The 25,073-nt window shown below is 42.0% G+C and overlaps 1 protein-coding gene across 7 annotated transcripts in view; it reads right to left on the bottom strand.

Moving 5' to 3' along the window:
- Window positions 1–18,370: 18,370 nt before the first annotated feature.
- LOC126813542 (transmembrane and coiled-coil domains protein 1) overlaps window positions 18,371–25,073 on the bottom strand; it is a 103,424-nt gene continuing 96,721 nt past the window's right edge. For all 7 annotated transcript variants that reach the window (XM_050539161.2, XM_050539158.2, XM_050539159.2 and 4 more), the window contains 9 exons: window positions 24,692–24,917; window positions 24,326–24,358; window positions 23,858–23,937; window positions 22,610–22,670; window positions 22,141–22,366; window positions 21,664–21,795; window positions 21,224–21,313; window positions 20,857–21,035; window positions 18,371–20,413 (listed from right to left, as the gene is read on the bottom strand). In XM_050539161.2, coding sequence (XP_050395118.1) covers window positions 20,290–20,413; window positions 20,857–21,035; window positions 21,224–21,313; window positions 21,664–21,795; window positions 22,141–22,366; window positions 22,610–22,670; window positions 23,858–23,937; window positions 24,326–24,358; window positions 24,692–24,917 — 1,151 coding nt within the window. In that variant the 3' untranslated portion in view covers window positions 18,371–20,289. The remainder of the gene's footprint in view (window positions 20,414–20,856; window positions 21,036–21,223; window positions 21,314–21,663; window positions 21,796–22,140; window positions 22,367–22,609; window positions 22,671–23,857; window positions 23,938–24,325; window positions 24,359–24,691; window positions 24,918–25,073) is intronic.

Here is a 25,073-nt window from a genome sequence, read left to right as displayed (position 1 = left end):
CCCCTGAGATACACGAGGGTATCTACGCTGGGGTTTTTCTCGAGGCGGATGATCGGAGCGCCGTCACCCATTCTGATACTGAGAGAGGGATGGTGTGTCGTTTTATTACCGTAAGGACTAATCCATTTGAGAGGTATGACGTCACAGACGAGTCCATTTTTTTTTTTTTTTTTTTGTTTAAACATATTTTATTGACAAATATCAAAAGGATTGAGCACAAGTTTCAAAAACTTAGAAAAGCCCACGAGTCCATTCATGGAATGACGTCACGGTGCTTAGCATAACGTGATGCATCGTAGATTGAACGTTAGAAGCTAAAAATAGACGTGATGCAACGTTATACAACGCATGTGCAACGTTATATCACGTGGGGTGTACGATATCGAACGTTTGATGACGTCACGGCATAAGGGGGATAAAAGGGAGCGGCGCGATAGGTTCTGACACTTTCACCGAACCGAGCAAGATGAGTTTTTCATTACGACCCGTCGATAGAAGATACAGTGGATTGTTTAGAACCGAGTCGCTATGTGTGGACATAGACTTTTTGGAGGATTGGTCCCACGTTCCGACCGTAGATGTACCAAAGCAATTACACGACACCTTTGAAGCCATCATTGAGGAAATTCGTCAAACCTTGGACGCCAGAGAAAGTGACTACGTTAGAATAGCCATCAGTCACCCAGGACTTAAATCACCTATTTGGTTACCGTTCCCTGAGCATCGTTTGTTAAAAGCCGAAGACGTTTTATAGAAAGTGGCTGCCGTATTACAGAGTAATGAAGAATTTCGAATGGATCAGCGCATGTCTATGAATATCTGTCACGTGTCACTTCCGGATGGCAGTGCTAATTTCGACGAGTATTTAAAGAAAAAGAGATGCCTCGTTACCATCAAGAATGCCGACGAATTATGTTTTCAGCGAGCCATTGTCGTCGCTCGTCACTATGCCAACAAACAGGACACACCTGAATGGGAAAGAGAGAGGAACAGATTACAGAGGAGGGCAGGACCTCATCGAGGCCGTGGGTGGAACCAGGGAAGCCTGCACGGGGATGGAAACGTGGGAACTGTATGCCAAGTATTTGGGCCAACAAGGATACCAACTCAACGTTTTCTCTCAAGTCATCTTTGGTAAGGCGATCTATCGCGGAACAAAATACGTCACCGGAACACCAAAACATCTGAACCTGTATTTACACAGCAGACATTATGACGTCATTACCTCCATGCCCGCCTTTGTGGAAAGATCGTATTTTTGTGAGACCTGTCAGGTGGGATACAATGGTACCGAGAAACATTCGTGTCACGTCATGTGTCAAGGTTGCAAGAAAGTAGGTCCAGCCTGTCCACCCGATCCCAATACAAAGACGTGTTACCGATGTCATCGTGTGTTTATGAGCCGACAGTGTTTCGACAACCATCTCGCTACCCGTTCCAGAGCCAAGTGCAGTATATGTCACCGGTGGAAGAAATGCGAAAAATGTCCAAAGGAGTGGGACGTCATCAAGGCCAAGCGAAATTTGGAAGAACATCGATGCGGAGAATACGAGTGCTCCATCTGCCGAGAGTGGCACACGGCCGAAAAACAGTTTTGTTACATTCAACCGCTGAAATCACCCATCGACATGAACTGAGACAGGAAGACACAAATCGACAAACAGCAGAAAACATGAACTGAGACAGGAAGACACAAATCGACAAACAGCAGAAAACAACGCTGACCCGCTTCGTCTTCTTTGACTTTGAATGCCAACAAGATTCCGGTGAGCACATTCCCAACCTATGTGTTCTGCAAGCGTGCTGTCACTTTTGTCTCGATAATCAAGAACCCTGCGAGCACTGCGACCAATATTGGAATCACCAGCGAGAAATTGTTTTTAAAGGTCAAGACACGCTGGACGATGTGGGAAAATGGTCTTTACAACTCGCTGCTCACGGTACGGTGGTAGATGGTCGGAAAAATGACAATCACGAATCGAGTCCCGTGATCGCCGTGGCGCACAATTTCAAAGATTACGACGGACTGCTGATTTTACAGACGCTGCACAAACATTCCGTGGCGCAACTCGGAGTGATTATGAATAGTGGTAAAGCGATGACGATCGCTGTCGGCACGGTAAAATTCATCGATTCCCTCAACTTTCTACCCATGCCTTTACGGGACATGCCCAAGACCTTTGGCCTGCAAGAACTCAAGAAAGGTTATTTCCCTCACCACTTCAACAGACCGGAGAATGAAAATTACGTGGGCGCCTATCCTCCCGACACCGATTACGATCCAGATGGTATGAGTGTATCGGAACGAGGGAAGTTTCACGAGTGGTACGAACAGCACAGTCACGATGTCTTTGATTTTCGTCAGGAAATGTCTTGCGCCGATGTTGTGGTGTGTTTCGCGAGATATTCCTCATGGACACGGGCATTGATCCCTTAGAGAAGAGTCTGACCTTGGCGTCTGCCTGCAGTCGCGTACTACGCCCACACTACCTAAAGAAAGACACCCTCGTCGTCATTCCTCGAGCCCTGATGCAAGAGCCGAAACCGGGTAAAGACTGGCATCGCTTCCAGCCTCGACAACAGTCCAACAAAGCAATTCGTTGGTTGGAATGGGAACAACATCGGCAGACCATGGCCGCTTTCCGAAACCAGACCCCTCTACCAAACATTCGACACGCCCGCAATGGTAGTGAATGCTGAGTCGGCCCTTACAGTTTAGATGGTATGGATACGACCACCGGTACAGTGTATGAATTCCACGGGTGTGCCTTTCAAGGTTGTCCCAAATGTTTTCCGGGCCCCGTCCAAGACGTTCAACATAAACATCCCTACGATCCCTCTCGTAGTATGCGAGACTTGTACCAGAAGACCCAAGAACGCCACTGTCGACTCCAGGAGCAGTACGGTATGCAGACCATCCGTGTCATGTGGGAGTGTGAGATGGAGGAAGATAGACGCCATGATCCCGAGATGGACAAATTTCTGAGCGGATTGGAAGATCAGCAATGGCCCGCTCCCGAACCTCTGATGCCCCGAAACGCTTTCTTCGGCGGGAGAACCAATGCCATCCAACTGATGGTCAACGAGTCGGCCGAAGACATGCGCTACATCGACGTGGTGTCTCTCTACCCCTACATTTGCAAGTACGGTACGTTTCCCATCAAGGAACCCACGATCGTCACACAGCCCGATCAAGACCAGTGGCAACAGTATGAAGGGTTGATCCAGTGTTCGGTTTTACCGCCTCGTGGCCTGTACCACCCGGTGCTCCCTTTTCGACGCAAACAGAAATTGGTGTTTGCCCTGTGTCGAAGCTGCGTTGACGAACACATGCAACAAGGAGAGATTGCCGAATACCAGCCTTGTGATCACACCGATGAACAGCGAGCCTGGGTCGGTACGTTTGTCACCCTGGAACTCAAGAAAGCGGTGGCCCTGGGATACCGCGTATTGAAAGTGTACGAAGTCTGGCACTGGAAACAATTCAGCACCTACGATCCCGAGGCCAAAACAGGAGGTTTATTTACCGGTTACATCAATCACTATCTGAAGAAGAAGATGGAAAGTAGCGGTTATCCCGAAACCTGTCACACCGAAGAAGATAAGACCCGCTTCGTGAACGACGTGTACGACACCGAAGGTATTCGCCTGGATCCCGCATCGATAAAACCCAACAAAGGTATGCGAGCGTTTAGTAAACTTCAATTGAACACAGCGTGGGGAAAATTCGGACAGAGAGACAACTTTCCCAAGACAGAATATATCACGGAGCCCAGCGACTATTTTGAGAAAATGTTGGATGTGACCCAGACCGTGCGAGATGAACAATTAGTCAACGACAATATGGTGTTGGTGGAAACGCTGAAGAAAGATGAACACCTAGCACCCTGTCCCATCACCAACGTAGTTATCGCCGCCTTTGTCACCGCCCAGGCCCGCTTGAAACTTTATTCCGTCTTGGAAACGCTGGGGGAACGTGTTTGTTATTTTGACACGGACAGCGTCATCTACCAATACCACTCCACCTCATGGAATCCCCCGGAAGGTTCAAGTTTGGGTCAATGGAAGAACGAGCTGCCCGAGAATGTTACCATTCGGGAATTTGTCAGCGGAGGGCCAAAGAATTACGCGTACAGGCAAAGTGATGGAAAACCTGTCTGCAAAGTCCGGGGATTCACCCTGAATTATCGTGCCTCCCAACAACTCAATTACAACATTATGAAAGAGAATGTACGACACGTCAATCAAAACGAACCGCTTGTCATCGCCAATCCGTTCAAGATTTCCAGATCACGTGACCGACGTCTCTGGACACGCCCCGAGAACAAAAGATATAAAATCGTGTACGACAAACGTTTTGTTCAATTTAACGACGATGGCCAACCGATCAACACTTACCCATATGGATACTGACTTTCGTGTGTCAGGACGATGGCGATCAAACAGGGAAGATGACGAACCGGCAGAAAATACGGATTTGATCGAGAAACTAAGACGACGATGGCTAACTTTCGGGTCTGCAACTGTTACTTGCCCATCATAGAGGAAAGGCAACGCGAGGAGTGTATCGGCTGCAAGTACGAGCAGAGATACCATTCGTGTCTGGGATTGGGCGTGTGTTCCAGAACGGGCGTACCCTCACGTCCTGTCGACGATTACAATCACTACCTCTGGGTGGACGAGCCGAAACCAGAAGACATCGATAGCGTGCTAGGCAGTATGATGGACGATCCACGGGACCGAGTCAAGAAGTGGGAGGATGAACAACGATGGCGAGAAGATGTCGACGAAGCCTTGAAAAAGTTTTGGCGTGTGGTTCCGGGATTTAAGACAGGGTTGATCAAACGCAAAGACGAGTTCCTTGAACCCAAAGACGAAGAGAATCCCATACAACGGTGGATAGACGAGTTACCGAAGAAAAGGAAACGATGGTCCCTGGATCAAATGGATATCAACGTCATGTCCGGCAAGCTGGGAGAAGGTTGGGAATGTATTGGCAGACATCTAGGAATCAGAGAAGCGCGGATCAGTCAAGGAAAGATGAGTCATCCTAACAACGCGCGTATGCAAATTATCACCGTGTTCAACCAGTGGCGACAAAAACACGGTAATCGAGCCGACCTGGTGACGTTGTTGGAGGCCTGTCACGTGAGTGAAGCCGTCATCGATTGGGAAGAAGTGCAAAAGTACGTTGAAAGCCTGGAAATCATCGACTAGACACGAACCAATAGAAACGAAGGAAAAGAAAGAACCAATCAAAAGAGAGTGACGTCATTGCCAATACTGTAAGAAGCGAAGTGTCAGAATAAAATTTAATTCTGCTCTCGATGGCAAGTCAAGCTTGTTTCTCTTGTAACAATGTCGGACACTGGTATAGAGACTGCCCTGCTCGTTCCCAACAACAGCAACGAAAACCAAGACAAGACAGACCAGCTTATGGCTCCTATGGAAGTTGTTACCTCTGTGGAGAACCAGGACACTGGGCACCCCAGTATGGAAAACGAACCGAAGCCCAAAAAGCGAAGAGTGACGAAGAAAGAAAAGACACTGGCACCCACACGATACGATGCAGAAGCTTTTGGGACATGTGTATTGGATTCCTCGCGTCCTGCGAAACGTACCCTGGCTGCGACAAGAGATCCTAAAGAGACAACGTGATAACTAACATTTCTTCTTTTCCTTTGTACTATAGGCCATGTTTTTTTGTATTTGTATTGAATGCCATGCTATGTTTGTATTTTTTGTAAAATAAATTCTGTTCTTGTTTCGCTCCATGTCTGTTGTTCTGTGGTGGGCGCGAAGGTATAAAAGGCAGGGGGGAAACAGTGCAAGATGGATGTGGCGTTCAAACACCCCTTTACCATGTTAGTCAGCGGTCCAACGGGTGTTGGAAAGACGGTCTTTGTACAGAAATTTCTCCAAGCGTCCCTGTTCGACATCCCTCCCCAGCGCATTGTGTGGGCCTACGGGGAATGGCAAGAGAGTTACGATCGCTTTCCTTACACTTACGTCAAAGGTTTGACAGACATTGACGACGTGATGGAGCAAGTCAAGGGTCCACAAGTCTTGGTCGTGGACGATTTGATGGGAGAAGACACGGAGATATTGCAAAAGTGGTTCACCAAAAAGAGTCATCACCACGACACGAGTGTCATTTACATTGTGCAAAACTTGTTCGACAAGCAACAGTGTACCATCAGCCTGAATGCCCATTACTTGGTCTTGTTCAAGAATCCCCAAAACGCCTCACAAATTGGCGTGTTGGCTCGTCAGATGTACCCCTCCCACTCAGAGTAAATGCAGGATTCTTACGCCGATGCGACGAGTACCCCTCGCAGTTACTTACTCATTGATTTGAAACCCGACACGCCCGAAGCTTTGCGTTTGAGATCCAACATTTTACCTCAAGAGGAACCACCCATCGCCTACGTCCAAAAAGTATAAAAGGGGGACCTGTCACTCGAATTGATTCTGTTAGTCACGATGGCTCGTACGAAGAATACGCAGCGGAAACACTCGCCTCCGACTCTTCCCAGAGCGACGTTCCCGACCCTGGCACCGGACCTTCGTGATCTCACGGTACGAAGGCAGACTCGTCCGAGAATGAGGGCACCCACAACACAATGGCTGCCCTCGTTGACACCACCCGTTAGTCCCATGTCTCCCTTACCGGCCACGCCACCACCTCTCACCTTACCGGTCACACCTCCACGCCACACAAGATTCCCTACTCGGTCTCCCTCGCCAATCATTCGTAGACCCCGAAGAGAAAAGAAGAGTTCTATGAAAGGACTGAAGTCCTTTATTCGCAAGTTACAACATCTAACTCCCGATATGGCTTGTGGACAATTGGTCAAGAATACGGGTAGGGCACGTCTTGGATTGTTGCAGTGGTTCAAGTTGGCGGCCAACCATTTGCTGAATGGTAACATCCAACCACTGCACGCCCAGAACAAGAAATGGGTGGAACGAAATCGACAAGTGTTGAGCCAACTGACGGAGAGAAACATGCCAACGGCCGAAAAACTCTCTCTGATCATGAAACCTGGAGGACGTGGGTTCTTCGGGGGGGGGGGGGGGGGTGTTGATTCGTATCTTGCTGCGATGGAAGGAAAGACTGCAAGAGGAAAGAAACAAGAAACGAAATAAATTCGTTCGACGGAACGTTCAGCGCGGAAGGGGTCTGAGTCCCGAGTTGAACCAATATCAAGCAATGCTTCGCAAATTGACTAATCCACGAACATCACCCGCCGTCAAACAGCGACTTCTCAATCAACAAGGTGGTGCCATCGGTGCATTGCTCGCCATGGCCCTCCCAGCTTTAGCCCCTTTGGTATCTAAACTATTGGGAGGACAACAAGGTGGTAAACATCCGTGGCTTAGAAGCCGCGATAGAGCGAACGCTATGGCCGCCGAGCTATCTACATTATTTGGGGGATAAGGGAAAAGGTATAAAAAGGGAACCGGTGAACGGCCTCGAGCTCAGTCATGGACACATTGCGGTACCTGTTGAACACTGCACCCAAAGACCGCCCACTTCTGCTCGAGGCTCAACCCATCGTCGACGGTGTGTTTGAGTGTGACCGAGAACGTGGTCAAACGTTTGAAAAAGGACGCCCCCTTGTTACGACGTTTGGGCACGTCTAAAACACCTTGGAAGACCCGTCAGCGACTTCTGAAGCAACAAAAAGGGAGGTTTTTCAACCGGTTGGCCCGGTCCTTTCCAAAAGATGAAATTAGCCACCGACGTAAAACCTATCGAAGTCAGACAAGTGGAACCCGCATACGATCGAGATCCACTGGAGCAGGTCGTCGAAAATGTTTACCAAGACATGCAACACGTGTTAAACGATCCCACACTGACCGACGAAAATAAAATGCAACGATACGGACAATTGTTACAACGTTTTCAAACGATGCAAAGGAAAAGAAATCAGGTCATTCCCTTGTCGGACGAGAACATACCCGAACAAAAAGAAGAAGAAGCAACCGTGGTCTCGGAGGCTCCCATCCTGGAGTCGGTCCCCCGGGTCTTTCAACATCGAGCTCGCCTTTTGTTGAAACACCTGAAGGAGAAAACACCTTGGTCGTGGAACGAGAACTTGGAATTGGTTCGGAATGGCGTACCCGTACCCGGCACCAATGCCATCGACATCGTGAACGATTTGGTTCGTCGGCGAAAAAATACTCAGGCTCCACTAGGATGGTTTGGCGTGATGCAAAGTTTGAAAGTCACGAACGTACCGCGCGAAGCCATCGGCAATCAAGAACGATGGAACACGCCACCCGCACGGACTCCCGTTCCGCCGAGACGCCCGATAAAGAAGAAAATCTCAAGTACCGATACCCCTACTACGAGTACACCTACTGGGCGAGTCAGATCTACACCTACCAAGCTAGCCCGATGGCTCCCCTTGCAAAAACTATAAATAGCCTGATCACATGGACACCGGCAGAAACATTGAACGAAAGCTGAAGAAAGTCTATTACGACCCGAAACACCCGGCCGCTTTTGGTGGAGCCCTGGGTCTCCACAAAGCTACCGGTGTGCCCTTGGACAAAGTCAAAACATGGTTGAAACAACAAAGGCCGTACACCTTGCACAAACCACTGAAAAAGAAATTCTCTCGGACTCCCACGGTGGTGGCCGGCATAGATCATCAGTGGCAAGCCGATTTGAGCGATATGTCGGCCATGGCCCAACAGAATGAGGGATACAGGTACTTGTTGTGTGTCATCGACGTGTTTTCCAAGTACGCTCAAAAACAAGACGGGAGATAGTTTGGTGGACGCCTTTAGTCGCATCTTTCAAAGTCGACAACCCCAGCGACTTCAAACGGACAAAGGCACCGAATTCCTCAATCGAAAAATGCAAGCTTTCTGAAAAAAAAAATCATTTTTTCGTGACACAAAACGTCGAAACCAAGGCCAGTGTGGTGGAACGATTTCAACGGACACTGAAAGAGCGCATGTGGCGATACTTTACTCATCGACAAACACAACGGTACATTGACGTGCTAGACGAATTGGTTCGGGCTTACAACGCCAGACGACATCGGACCATCGGTATGGCACCCCAAGACGTTCGTCCCGAACACGAATGGATGTTGACAACACCTCCACGCCCCCTCAAAAAGAAAAAGAGAACAATGGACGTCGGTACGACCGTACGTTTGGCTTTACCGAAACACGGTGCCTTCGACAAAGGTTACTGGCCGAACTGGACTCTAGAAACGGCTAACGTCGCACCCAACGTTGGTCCCGGTTACAAGCTGTTGGACGAAGTGGGCGAACCCATTCAAGGCACCTTCTATCCCGAAGAATTGCAAGCGGTTCAAGTCAACGACGACGAGATCTTTCCCATCGAAAGAGTACTCGAAAGAAAAAAAGACAAAGTGTTGGTGAAATGGTTGGGTTATCCGGCGAGTTATAATTCGTGGATCGACAGGACCAGTCTCCAAAACGTATATATAGGAGTGAGAGACGCCCACCTCAGTCAACATGCAAGACGAAACCATGTCCACATCCGCGACATCCCACAATTGGTCACTCTTGGGAAAACGTGTGCCCCAAGCGGAAATCGTCTTTTTCTGTCAAGTGATTTTAGTGTACGTCGTGGCAGGTGTTTCCTTGTCCCAATTGGCTTTCAAACCCGACGGATCACAGACCACCTTGTGGACGGCCTTGCTCTCCAGTACCCTGGGTTACCTGTTACCTTCTCCGACCTTGAAAACCAAACACAATGAACAACGACCGACCCTTTTACCTCACGCTCCCTAGTGACAGTTCCATGCCGTGGTATCCCGACAACACCGTGTCCATGTATCAAACACACCTGTATCCGCCACTTCTCGTCGATCATCGGGAATGGGAAGTGGGGCTGTCCATGATCACGTTACCTGAACCAATGGAACAACATCGATCACCGAGACAATACGATCGACTTACGCGTTCATTCTTGGTCGCCCTCGAGCGAAGAACCCGAAGTAAAGATATGCCAGGAACATCACAGCATCGATCCCTCGTATTGTTTCAAGGGTGTCAAGGGCGAAGAGGCCAAGGGATCGATCGAAATGGAAACACACATCAAGAGTGACGACTACGAGTCGCTCAGACATATCCTGGATGTCCTGAACACTAGACTGGATGATTTGTGGAATCTGGCTCCCATCTACAATCATTTGGCCAATCAACCCGTCCGCTTGGATCCCAACAACAAGGAAATGACCGACCACGAGAAGAAACAGCAGAGCGATTACGAAACTCGAGAGGTAATGCGTCACGGGGCCGTGCAAAGAGGTTCCTTCGTTTCTTTCAAGAAAGACAACACCAACGATAGAGTGTATCTGAAAATCAATCACGTGGAGGCGCTTTTCTACTTGGACATATTGCCGAGAATCGATGTTCGTCTGCGTGGACCCATCGTGTCCATGTTGGGATGGACGGGAAACGAAATGATGATTTCCCTGCAGTCCATAGAAATGACCGGCGACGATGGCCAAAGTCTCCTGCCTTACTACGCTCACCATACCCCAAATCTTCAAATCCAGTTCGATCTGTTTTACGTGTACACGGACATTATCGAACCTCAGATTGCAGTCCATAGAAATGACCGGCGACGATGGCCAAAGTCTCCTGCCTTACTACGCTCACCATACCCCAAATCTTCAAATCCAGTTCGATCTGTTTTACGTGTACACGGACATTATCGAACCTCAGATTGTGGGCGACATGCAGGCTCCCCTGTTGGACGTGATTCCCAGTCGACGATTGTATCATCGTCCCGCCAGGATTCAATACTTACCACTGAAGTACAGTCGACTAAACTCCATTGTTCTCTATATAAGGAACGGAATGGGAAACGCCGTGCCATTTCTCGACGGTAAGGTGGTGGTCCAACTTCATTTCCGTCGCCGACGATGATTCAAGTGTACAAAAGCGGAGTGCTCAGACAGCGAGGGGCCGGTCTGGTAGTGTACAGAGGGGGAATTCTGCGACAACGGGTGCCGGTCGATGGTCGGGATTGTTGAATGCCGTCAAATCCGTGGGAAAGACCCTGTGGTCGGCCGGCAAAGCGGCCGTGAAAAAGAATGTGGCCCAAGTGTTACCCAAAGTGGGACAGAGCGTCGGGAAAAATGGAACTGGAAGAAAGTCGCTCAGGACACGCTTCGGCCCGCGGTGTCCAACACGATGTCCGACACACTCAAGAACGTGGTCGCCCACCTGGAACCTATAAAAGATCCCTCACGATCCCCGTCCACTTCACATCGTCCAAAGAGGAAGAAGAAGACACAGGTCACTTCTCACAAACGACGCAAATTAGATATCTTCGATCATGGCTACGCAGGTAATGCGCAATGATTCCTGTCCCTGTGCGCGAGACGAATTGCAGAATTTGTTCAGCGTACCCGACACCAAGACGGCCATACACAAAGTGACCAATATCAGAAAGTATCCGTTGACACCCGACTTGAACCACGACGGACCCATCGAATTTCATATTTCCAATCACACCGACGATTACATGGATTTGGCCAACATGACGCTGCACCTGGCCCTGAAGGTGACCAAGGACGACGGGAGTGACCTGGGTGTGGACAGTCAAGTCGCACCCGTTAACAACCTGTTTTATTCGTTGTTCAAAGACGTCAAATTACGCTTGGGAAAAGATGCCGACACCTTGGTCACCACCTCTCTGCCAAACTATCCCTACCGGGCTTACTTGGAGAATTTGTTGAGTTTCGGTAAGGGAGCCAAGAACGATCACCTGTCGAAACAAGTCCTGTGGGAAAAAGACACCGCCGGTCAGTTGGATTCCTTGAGATCCGTTGCCACCACCGTGGACGGTGTACGACAGGCGCCGAGTAACAAAGGATTGGAACAACGTCAGAAAGTCATCGCTGCCAGTCGCACCTTTGAACTACAGTCACGTCTACACTTGGACATGTGTCTACAAGATCGGTATCTGCTTAGCGGTGTGGACGTGCGACTGAAATTGGAAAAACACTCTCCGAAATTTTTTCTGATGTACGGCGAAGGCAACGATGCAAAAGACTACAAAGTCGAATTCATCAAAGCCTACCTGGATATCCCGTTCGTCACACTGAATCCCAGTACCCGGACACGCATCGAACAGCAACTTCTATCGTCCAACGTCGCGTGGTGGTCCGACCGTCCGAGACATGGTCATTCCCGACAACCGCACTCATCACATCCTAGGTAATCTGTTCGACAAGGAAATCTTGCCGAAGAGACTGATCGTGGGGATGGTGCGCAACACGGCCTACGACGGAAGAAAAAACAGAAATCCGTTCCATTTCGAAAACAATCAATTGGAAAACATCAAACTGACCAAGCACGGGGAAATCGTGAGCGAATACGACGTGAACTTTCCCCAGCGACAAGCCATCGCACCCTACCTGGATTTGATGAAAAGGGTGGCCGTCTTAAACACCAGAGAAGACCTGGACCTCCCTTTCCACGACTATATTAATGGGTACAACCTGTATTGTTTTGATTTGACCAACGACAATGTCTTGGAAATCGACCACTTACGAAAAATCACCACCGATTGGTGAGGCTCTCTCCAACCGACAACTGACACGAGCTTTAAAAAAACATCTCCCCGCTCCTATTTTCGGTGGCGTATGGGTTCGTAATCACCTGGATATACTGCACCCGACCTCGTACCCCAAAGCCTACGTCATCAACACGGACGACGAAGACCAACCGGGCAAACATTGGACCGTGTTTGTGTGTGAAGGGTCAAATCACGTCACCTTCTTTGATTCCTATGGTTGCCCTCCTGATATCTATGGAGACGCCTTTCGACGTTTCGTTCAAGATCAACAACTCGACTACCAACCCAGATGGATTCAAAGACTCGACAGTGTCGTGTGCGGACATTATTGCTTTTATTTTCTGTGTCATCGATTTCACGTTCCTTCCCCATATCCCCTTTCCGTTTTCGGTCGAGTATATCGTTTACAATGGGCTAGGGATCATTTTCCCAACTTGCAAGAGGAACAGAAGAAGGGTCAACGATGTCAATGCTTTTTTGCTCTGTAAATATGTTTTTGTAAGTTTCTTTTGTCATGATAACTTTGTAAGTTTTGTTCAATAAAATGTCGACAACATATCACGTGTCTGTTTTTTTGTGATGTCGTGCTATTTTGATTGGTGGAAAATGGTATCGTCCCAACACACTAGACTCGTCCCCTCCCGAACCATAAATAGGAGTGTCGAAGCCAGAGATGTCACAAGCAAAATGGATCGAAAATATTACAGATTTTGCAATACTTGTGGGGGTGTTACCCTATGTTTAGGGGTAATCGGCCGGGTGCCGATTATCTTGTCTGCTACTGGTGTGGCGTAGATGTTTCCAACACCTATCATAGGAGGTCGAAACATCATCTCAAATGCCAGAAGCGGCTAAGGTATTTGGCGGAAAATCCGAAGTGTTCCTGTTAAGGAACCCTCACGTTCTAGTGAGGACAACGGCCCTTTTCAGGGCCAACTTATGCAATGTACAGAGTTGTTTCCCCTTCCCCTTCTGCTCTCTTCTTCTTTTGTTCTCTTTGTCTTCTGCTCTCTTCTTCTTTCCTCTGCTCTCTCTCTCTTTCTCTCCCGCGCGCGCGCCCCTCTCTTTTCTAGGTCACGGGGTGACACACGTGCAAGGGGTCACACACGTGCAAGGTCACGCACCTGCAAGGGGTCATTCAGTGCAAGGTCACGCACGTGCAAGGTCAAGGTCACATGCACGCACATTCACGCACGTGCGTCCCTATAAAGGCCCCCATACTACTTCGTCATATTATTAATTAACACATTATCATTGTATCGTCAAGAGTCAAGAGAATTTAACTGATTAAAAAATGGGACTAGTTGAGAAATTTTTTACCATTTGATTAACCAGTTACGAATATTGAATAACAGGTGGTCTTGACGGAGTGGGAGCGGACATGCATGGGCGTACGGGACACAGTTCATTTTTGAATTTTTAGAAATGGGAGGCCATTTCCCGCAATTTGAGACCATTCCCGACATCCCAATTCTGTAATTTCATCTCTGAAAATAACGAGTCAATAAAAGTGTCAAGGAATTTTTTTAAGCACCCGCCCCAGGTAATCGTATCGCACTCATATTCAGCAAGCAGACCAGCTATCATCAAATTTTGCTGAGGCCTTAAACTTGAATATTTTTGGAGATACGAACCATCGGCAGACGTTTCTGGCGTATTCTCACAAACAGGGTGCAGGTGACTTAATAATTAGAAAATTTGCGGGCGACAAGGTCGGGTGAATCCGATAAAATTTTCGGATGGAATTCGGAATCCCCATTGCAGGATTCCGAATTCCGGCCCACACCCAGCACACCCGGCCCAGAAAGTCTATTATACCAGCCCATTCCAGACTCCAGTGATGGCATGGCGGCCCGTTAAAGCCACCTGCCACATACAACATGATCATCATCGCTCCATGGCCGGTTCAATACCCCACACCTCCCATATAATGTTCAGCAGAAAAAGGTTTTTTAGACGAATTGGACAAAATTATTTTTTTCATTTTTTGTCCGACCGGCCCTTCCGATGGCCCAATCCGCCCCTGACCCCACTCCTTGTCACGTGCTAACCATTCGGCCATCCAACCCCCTCGAAGGCAGAGCAAGTTTCTGAACAAGATCATAAATGCCTTTGTCCAACGGCCAGCCATTTTGTTCAATGACAGTAAGGTGCTGGGATCAGTTCACGTAGCCTATGACTTATCGCACATGGCAATGTAATTTACTCTTAATATGACATGGGGCAACAATATGCAGCACGCGTCAGGGGCAGCATCTCTCCTTGCATGCTTTTTTGTCCCTCGCCTGTCTGTCTGTCCGTCACACTATTTTGGGACACAGTAGCTCTCTAATTGAGCTAGAATGTTCAAACTTGGTGTAGGTGTTTATTAGGTCGACCAATGCCTTGATGGAGTTCGAAGATGAGCATTTTCTGCTTAGTGTAAGCAGAGATAAGCAATTTGATTGGTTGATGCTTTGGGACACGATAACTTTAGTTCTAATTAAGTGAGAGTGACGAAACTTGGTGTATAATAGTTTCATTACATCATAACCTTGACTAAGTTCGATAATGAACATTTTTTGCTCAGGGTAAGCAGAGCGATAAGCAGTTTGATTGGCCGAGACCTTGGAACACAATAACCCTCCTTCTAATTGAGCTAGAACGTTCAAACTTGGTGTAGGTATTTACTAGGCAAATGTCTTGATGGAGTTCGAAGATAAGCATTTTCTGCTTAGGGTAAGCCGAGATAAGCAATTTGATTGGTTGATGCTTTGGGACACGATAACTTTAGTTCTAATTAAACATGCATTATGCAAGAGCTAATTAAATCTGATTATTGCAAGTCTTAATTTAGGCTTCAGATGTTATACACTCTATCATTTAGCCTCGATCTAACTGACGTATTTTCATCAGGTTACCCCTTATTTGATTTAATCAATTAGTGAAATCCTATTTAAATCCGAGCTGTAGCCGAGCCATCCGTGGGTCTACAGAGTTGATTTTGGTCTTGTTGTTTAAATAGTGTACTTAGCGAGGCCGCTGTAAAGAGTTTCCGTATGCCATTGAAAACTTTACTTGATAATCGAGATATGTAGGTGGAGTTAACGCCTGTCAATCAAACGATCGGCGAAGGTGATGACGCATTTCGCTACCATTTTAGTCAAATATTACAACGATGATAACTATGTTCAAAGTAATTTGACTGAATTTTTCAATATATTCTTCTTTCATCATCTACTTTTGAACTGTTATAGCAAGAATGGCCAACTCTCTATAAAAATCTCACATAATGTATCTTTAAGTGGGAGTAACGAAACTTGGTGTATAGTTACTTTACATTATTACCTTGACTTAGTTCGATAATTCACATTATTACCTTGACTTACTAGTAGTTCGATAATGAGCATTTTCTGCTCAGGGTAAGCAGAACGATAAGCAATTTGATTAGCCGAGACTTTGGAACACAATAAGTCTCCTTCTAATTGAGCTAGAACGTTCAAACTTGGTGTAGGTGTTTATCAGGCGAAAGCCTTGATGGAGTTCGAAGATGAGCAAGCATTTTCTGCTTAGGGTTAGCAGAGATAAGCAATCTGATTGGTTGATGCTTTAGGGCCAATAACTTTGGTTTTAATTAAATTCGTTATATCATTACCTTGACTAAGTTTGATGATGAGAATTTGATTGGTCAAGACTTTGGAATTTGATTGCTTGATACTTTTGAAAAAAAAAAAAATGTGCGAATAATTAATATGTGTCATCTATTTATTTTGGAATTTCGGTGGGGGACATCAGCCTCACTGTTGGCTTGTTTTTACTTGAACAATTACCGTCTTAGTGCTGGTAGGGTTAATGGACTGGATGAAAGGTACACTTGCCAGACAAATCTCTCCAATTCCTTGACTAGTGGAGGCAAGTCACCATTCGCAAGCTCAGTGGTGGTGACTCTTAGACAAACTCATGAAACAGTTGATAACAGGTTCATTACGTCAAGCTTCATTTATGCACAAACCCAGGTTTTCTTTGTGATGCCCACAAATTTACCTCCAGTCGAAAAGGGCCCCTCAGTTTAAACGCCAACATTTTTGGATATATTGTACATAATAAAAACAATTGAGTATGTTGATGCTGTGTTTAATACTATTCATAAAATAATATCTAGTTCTACACAATAGGTGGGCTGCTTCTATACAAGTTCTGATTTTTAATTAACTGTATGTAGACTGTGCAGAAAATCAGGTATTGGCTACTCTTTCAACTACAATGAATAATAGTCTGAACAAAATAGCAGGTAGTGTATACAGTTCATGTAATGACTGATGGGAAATGTGTAAATATACCAGGTTAACTGGGAATTCTGCATGATATTCAAATATGGCTAAATCTATTTGTTAAGGCCAGCTCAATTTTTGTCAAGGTAGCCAGGATGTAAATAAGGTTAGGGCACATGATTGTTGGTGAGATTGTAGGTAGGGTTATGGTAAGCATTGGGGCTAGGTCCAGGGTTAGGGTTAGGGCTGGGATTAGCGCTAGCTCTGTTTACATCTCGTGACCTATGACGAAAAATTGAGCTGGCCTTATCATTTAGCACTTACCATTCAAATACAAGGTGAACCTCATATTCCTCTCCTGCAATCATAAGAGATGCAAGAAATCTATGTATGATCTTTGACACTACACAAATGTATGCTATTTTCTTCAGATTATTTGTTGAAGTTGATCATGAAGCACAAGCAATATAGTCTTGAATGAGAATATTGGTTTTAAAAGATTTGCTTTCTTAATAAAACACGAACTTACTAAAAATAAAAGTTCAATATAGAGCTTACAGTCCTAAATACTTTTTATTAAAAAAATAATCTAAATCTAAAAAATTATTCATATCAATCCATTCTACCCATCACCATTTGATTTGTAGTTTACATTGTTTTCTTTTGATTTCACACTGCCTTCTTAATTTGTCTCAAGACACAGAAACTGTTTTCCAGATATATTTTTGGAATCCAATGGATTAATTCTGTGCAACTTTCTGAAGCTCCATGCTTCATAGAAATACAGTCAGTCAGTTTCTAGGTGTGGTTTTCAAATTCTACAATTGCCTATTTTGGTAAGTAATTATCAAGCCACCCATCTGACTGAGCACCTAAGTGAGTCTCATAACCCTTAATCATTCAATCTTTGGAGCTGAAACTTTCAGAAAGGCTATTTTGGTTATTTCTCTAAATTTTGGACTGTTTCTTCAAATATTGTCATTTAATTTCTATACTAACCTAAGAGTAAGACCTAAAGTCCTGAACCCACTGTATCAAAACACAATATGCTCAAAGGCTTGAGCAAAACGTACCTTTCTCTAGTGCTTGGATTTTTGACAAGATGTGAATCTACTTTTATTTTAAATTGATGTGATATCAATCAAAATAAATCAGATTTTATTTTCTTACTGACAGTGATAATGCCCTCTTTAATTTTTACTTTAAAGGGATGAAGAGATGTGTATATCCAACATTAGGTCAATCAAATTAAAATTAAATTACAATTGTTTTCTTACATTTACACTTTTAATGCAATCTAACCTACATGTACGGTATTGTGTTCTGCTTGTGAGAGTTCTATCAACCAATCAAACTCTGGCCCTAACTATCCTAACACATCTGCACTGTTTGTGTATGCTTGCCGTTTTAAAATCTCCATAATTCTCCACAAAAATACAGAAATTTTGATTAGTCAATAAGTTCCTGAGTTCTTAACACTGGCTTCCAAAACAATATCAGATGTGCATGTATTAGAATATCACAAATAAAATAAAACATATTTGATTTCAGAATTTAATCAGATTGAACATGAAGACAATATTCTAAAAGATAATAATAAAATTAAATGGATAATTAAAGCTTTGAAATAAATGTCCTGTGGAATCGCCTATATATGGTCAGACCATATATGGGATTGTCATATCAGACACCCCGATGTGACAATATTAAGCATTTTCTTAATTTATAAAAAAATAGGTTGCCAGGCAATGAACCATACGGCCAGAGCATCTATGTTGACTGAGGGGTCCATAAAAGCCGTCAAATGTTTAATTATTTGTACTATAAACTGAACAAAATAAGCAACCCATGAAAAAATTGTCTAAAATAATTAAGATTTGATAAGCTTTTAGTTCTTACTAGTGCTAGCCTCTAACATAAACAAAACATGTACCGGTAGTGTGGGTGTACAAAATTTTAACATTAGCTGAATTTATTGTGATTTAAAGTTAAAACTTAAAGGTTTTAAAGTTGAAATACCTAAATTTAAGGCATGTAAATTGATTGACTTTTTAATTTGCCAGTCAATTTTACAACAGGTCAGAAACAAACCATATACATGTATATGTTCGAAACAATATCCAATGGAAGACCTGTGTTGCCATCTAAGCACATTTACTTGGGCAAATTAACGTTAACAATGAAAACTATACTTTAGTAAATAAAATATTTGCCAAACTTTATGACTGAAAGTGAACTCTATGGCATATTTTCTTTGTCATATCTTAGTTGCCCATCTAGCTTTAATATACATGTTACTGTATCATAATTTGAAAGTTACATCATATTTACAATCATTAGGACAGATCTGTTTGAAAATGACATTGCAGGAGGACAACATGATTATAAATTACCTATTTTGCCTTTTGTTAGAATGTAGAAATGTGTATGGTATTTATATCAAACTAGTTTAGTGATATGGCTTTATAATTATTTCTATATACAGGTATATTTCACACACAGAAATAAAGTTTGTATAATTTAACAAAGCTCTATATACATACATACATATTAACATGTCATCTAATTCTTACAACCTTATAAGGCATAACCTTATAAGGCATTGTCATGTGATTCTTATAACCATATATGGCATTATCATGTGCCCCAATTCAAACCATTTCTGCACTGACGTGAACACAAGCAGATAGTTACGGTCACATACAAAGCATACAGTTAATTTTTATTTCTATGGTTATGTGCGCAATATGAGAGAGACAATTTTGCCCAAACAGCAGCATTTTCATGCACTATTGTTAAAACTCCAACAGCGCAAGTGATCTTGACTTTGAATGATACACAAAATTCAATATCACTTGCTGAATTTCATGTTTTATCGATGTAGTGATTTTGTGTGCATAAAAAGGTTGCTTAGGCCAGCTAATACCCAATTCTTGACCTTTGTCATACAAACACAAAAATAGAACACACTGTGTATATGTTTATTTCACTTCCAGAATAGTGACTCTTTTCCTCGAAAATCCAACATGTTAACATGTCATTAAGTCTAAAAATACTTGAATCTGTACATAATATATATACACACATATATATTGCCTCTTGTTCCAAATTCCGAAAAAGAAAAAGGGAAAATACACACAGGAAAACATATCACAATCCTAATTATGATTGAAGAAATGATCGTCCAATCATAATGACAATTAAAAAAATATTATCCAATCATATGCCTTCTATTTTCAGCTTCAGGTCAAAACATCACAAAGTTGTATAGATTTTTATCCAATCCAGACACAAGAAATTGACATCTTCGTTTCTGACTTGACATTTATTACACGTCCCGATAATTTCAGTTATAAAATTATTATCTCTCTGTAAAAAATTGCTGTTCCATCCATACTGGACACTTCCAATTTCATTAAAAATATATTGTCACCTTTAGGAAAAATTTTCATTTGACTATCACCATGGTAATATATTTTTCAGTTTGTCCCAGATATAACCTGGCAATACTCCAATTGAGTCGTAGTTTTGGCCAATTAGCGTTAGAGCAAATATTATCACAATGGTGGATATTATTCTCAACCTGAAATGATAAAAAAAACATGAATGAGTAATGGAAATGTAATTACATTTTAGTTACATTTCAATTACTTTTCAATAACAGTTTATTGCCAATACATATATCAATATTTCCAACTATTACTGGCCTCATAGAAGTAAATTATGTATACATCTGACACAAACTTATTTGGCCAAACCGAGACTATCAGAGAGAAAAAATATATTTCCTTTCAAAACAAACTTGGTCCTGATATTGGGACTAACATGGCATGCTTGTGTTCCAGGATCTTTAGCTTTGGGAGGAAAAAATATATCTACATTCATTTTCTGTTAATACCATTTAAGACTACATCAAAATTCCCTCCTTTTTTAATTTGAGAATCAACATTATTTAAGCCAAGTAGGACGTGTGGATAAAGGTGATTATTATTAAAATAAATATATCAAGATAAGATCATTCGTTACCTGGTTGTAAGAAAGGGAGATAATAAGTTAGCAGCTGTTGACACAAAGACTAATATAACAGCTACTAATGCTAAAACTACATTTATTAATTTGGTTAAAATAGTTCGAAATGTTACATTCTCCACCATTTCCATGGATAATATTTGTTGTTGCTGTTGCTGCTGTTCCATACGCTGAATCTAAAAATAAATAAAGATTTGCAGTTTTGATGTAAGTAAAAAAACTGTACAAGAGATCTGAAGTATGTAAAAATTAGGATCAAGATAAGTTTACTGATTAATTTGAGAAAACCTACAATATGGTACATTGCTACAATCCCTATTGCTCCCCTCAAGATTATTATTAATCAGATACATTATATACATACTCTTGTTTGGCAATTGTCAACTAGATCACTCAAATCACTGGTTCTTTCTTCCAACCGGTATTCTATTTTTTCTTCCATACTAGTTATATCCTATAATTGAAAAAATATACTTTATTTAACAAAACAATTCATTTTACCTGTTTTGATTAGTTATTTCATTACCAAATTAAATTACGTTTAATTAATTATTCATTAACTGTTTTAATCAGTTATTTTATTACCAGTTTTAATTCTTTATTTTGTGATCTTTTAAATTATTTACTTTATTATACATTTTAAGTTAGTTTTGTTTGTTACTCACCATATTAAAACTACTTATTTTATTATTTATTTTAAATAAGTTATTCCATTACTTGTTTTAAATTAGTTATTTTGTTACTCATTTTAAGTTAGATTTGTTTGTCATTTTATTACTTATTTTAAATTTGTTGTTACATTACCTGTTTTAAATTAGTTATTTCATTCTGGTGTAATTCTGTTAAATCATTCATCTGGTCTTCCATTCTTTCTATTTTGTATTTTTCTTCATCTAACAAATGACGTAACATTGATATATCGGCCTGAGCTGAATTCTGAAAATAAAACAGTATTTGTCAAAAAAAATTCATTTTTAAAAAGATGCACATATTTTTACATATATATATTACCAGAAAGACTTACTACCCATCTTAGAACATATATTGCCACAAAAACCAACTAACTCATCATCAAGCATGAGAGAGAGGCCACTCAGATTTAACAAGTCACTAAAGGTAAGAGAGGGAGACAAACTCCACCACCCAACCAGTCATCAAGCAAAAAGAGACCCTCAGCTTGAGAACATTCAGCCACACATCAATTTCTTAAATTATGAAGCGAGAAAGGGAAACTATACACCCACCCAACACCTTATCAACAAGCATGAAATCACAACTTACTCTATAAGCCTCGAAATCTTCTATAATTCGTTGAATAGTATCCTGTATTTTTTTCCCCTCTTCTCTAACATCAGAGATATCATGTAGTATAGGTTCTATTAGGGTTTGGGCTAATGGAGAGGTTTGTGTGATATTTTGGGATGTGGAATGAGGGCTACTTTGAGCCCCAAAACCAGACCCGGAAGTTATACTAGAATTATCATCTTCGTTATCCTCATACTTAAAACTGAAAATATAAAATAATGAAGTATAAGTACAGCTTAAGTAAAGCCAGACATGTATTATTTCACAGGTGACACTCCTAAAGATGTGAGAAACGTCTTGAAATCGATAGAAAGTAATGCAAACTTTAGATGGCCAAAAATGAACAATCAGACCAAATGTTTAAAAATGTCTATCATGAGCTCAGGCATGCAATTATCACATAAATACATTGAATATGCTATATTAAAATATAATTCTATCCTACCTGGCAGGTAGTGTTCCACCACTTTTATTCTGGTCTTTGTTTTCACCATTATCTTCCATTTCTATACAATATTGATAACATTTACAATTATATAAGTGGCTGAGTGTTTAAAACATGTGCACTGTAGATAATAAGACCTGTTACCTATGCAAGTCATGGATTTGATGTTGAGTGGACTTCAAGAATTTGAAGCTAAACAAGGTATCTGACCAAATTTGTAACTTGCATAGGTGACAGGCCTTGTGATCTACTTAGCAATCCAATCATGGCATACCCAATTTCACTTTGTAATGAAATCAATCCAAATCAAATGTATCATTCAACTAAACTTTTAATTTCCATTATATTCATTTGTAACACCTTAAAGGAGCTCAATTGCTATTATTTGGGACCTAGAAATTAACACAAATGGGTCGCAATGCATATGACAATCTAATATGAATGTATATAAACTGATTACATTCAATCGTTTTGTTTGGCGAAATACGTTAGAAGTCTCAATCGAATGGCAATCTCTAGCCTCTGGTTATTCCAGTCTACACCGATAGTAATTATTGTGCATGCTCTCCAGATAAGAATATGTCTTCACTGTCTAGCCTCATTCTTCGAGTCCCTTGTTACAAATGTTTATTTTGTTTTAAATATTGGATATCAGAAGCCCATCTTTTCCCGGTAAGATCACAACATGTTTTCAATGTCGAAGACTCAATCAGTGTTTCTGCTACATTCAAAATTTACTGGTATTTTGTACCAGCATGCAGTAAAATTATTGTTCCAATCATATTTTTACCGACTTGATTGAAACGTAAGCTCACAACAAAATTCTACTTTCACTTTTGTCAATTTGTTGAAATAAATGATTTACTGAAACAAATTTGTTTTTTTATGATTTGCTATTACATTTTTGAAAATGGCTGAACTATCATAAGTGTCAGCATGCCACTTAAAGTCATCACGTTATTCAAATGATACCAAATAAGTCGGGTATGAATTTAATTTTGCAAGCTAAACAACCAAAGCTGTCACTCGCTGCTAATATTTTGCTTGCTTTCACACAATATTGTCAAGACCACAACATTAAGCTGTGATAGTCAAATATTTTAAATAGTACCATTAAAGAATGATAAATGCTGGATAACAGAAACTCTGCAAAATACCCATTTTCAGACAATAAAACATAGTTATGTCCTTGTATTCATAAATTTTGGATAAGAAATGTTATATTTTATAGTAAACTGTTATACTTACTGATTTGATTAATATTTCCTTCACTACCAAATTTATTTTTTATCAAATGTGCAAATTCTTTAGGTTTAGCCACAATAGACCTGTAAAATTTGAAGATGACCTCTGAATGTCATTTTGAAATTTAATGGCAAATATATACACTTTCACTTTAATTTTCAACAATGAAACAAATATATTTACACTTTGACTTCCATTTTCAACAATAAAAATATATCATTAAAATATATTTAGGTGTATTCAAATTATGGTGTTAAAATAAACAGAGCTGTTCACATGCTGTTCACATGATTTAAGGGGTTTGATGTGGTACAGGGAGCAGTAGTTTCTCATTTCTTCAGGCTGTCCAGGGTTAATTTCTTTTTTTTATCTAATTTTTCAAACATCCAGGATAGTCAATATTTCCATGTACCAAGTGCCAATGGTCAAACAGATGTGAGTAGTATAACATTATTGCAAAAAACAACTTACTCTTTAGCTCCCTTCACACTGTCAACTACACCCCTAAAAAAATATAAAACAAAGTTTGGCCAACTGAATCTTACAAATCGCCATATTCCCAAATACAATGTTTGAAACATCTAATTTTTAAATTAGTTGCTTACAGTAAGGGATATTATTCAAGATTATTGCAAGTAACTGAGCTTAAACTTTCTTTTAGAATTTAGTATGATAACAGGCTGACTGATTATTCAAACTAAGACTAATTGATTTGCTACTTCATTTATTCAAACATGTTATTGATTTGAGGGGTTTTACCAGCTAAAAATAGAATATATGGAATGGGATATTAGTTGGGTAGATGCCAACCGTAGGTATCAACTACACTTTACTTACTTGAGACCTTGTCCGACATCGCGTAACATTTCCTTGGCCTGTTTGTGGCTGGTGACACCATGTTGCTCAATGTCATCCTGTTTCTTCTGAAGATTTTCTAATTTTTTCTGCATCTGGATGATGCTTTGTGCTGATTTTTGGTTTCGTTTTTCAAAAACTGTTTTAATTCTTTGAGCCTGCTGTTTGTCAGCACTTGTGGCTAATCGTAAATATTCATTCACATTAGCTGTAAATGTAAATATTCATTCGTTATTATTGTAGAGCTGTGAAATATATAGAGTCATTCACATTAGCCTTAAATGTAATCTAGATATTTCAATACAAGGTCAGCTCCCTTGAAAAAATAAATATAAGCGCAAGAGGAGGTCAATTACTAACAAAT

This window comes from Patella vulgata, chromosome 1, assembly GCF_932274485.2.
Source record: "Patella vulgata chromosome 1, xgPatVulg1.2, whole genome shotgun sequence".
Classification (NCBI taxonomy): Eukaryota; Metazoa; Mollusca; class Gastropoda; family Patellidae; genus Patella; species Patella vulgata.
Note: the sequence above shows the minus strand (reverse complement) of the source record. Positions and strands in the feature narration are given on the sequence as shown.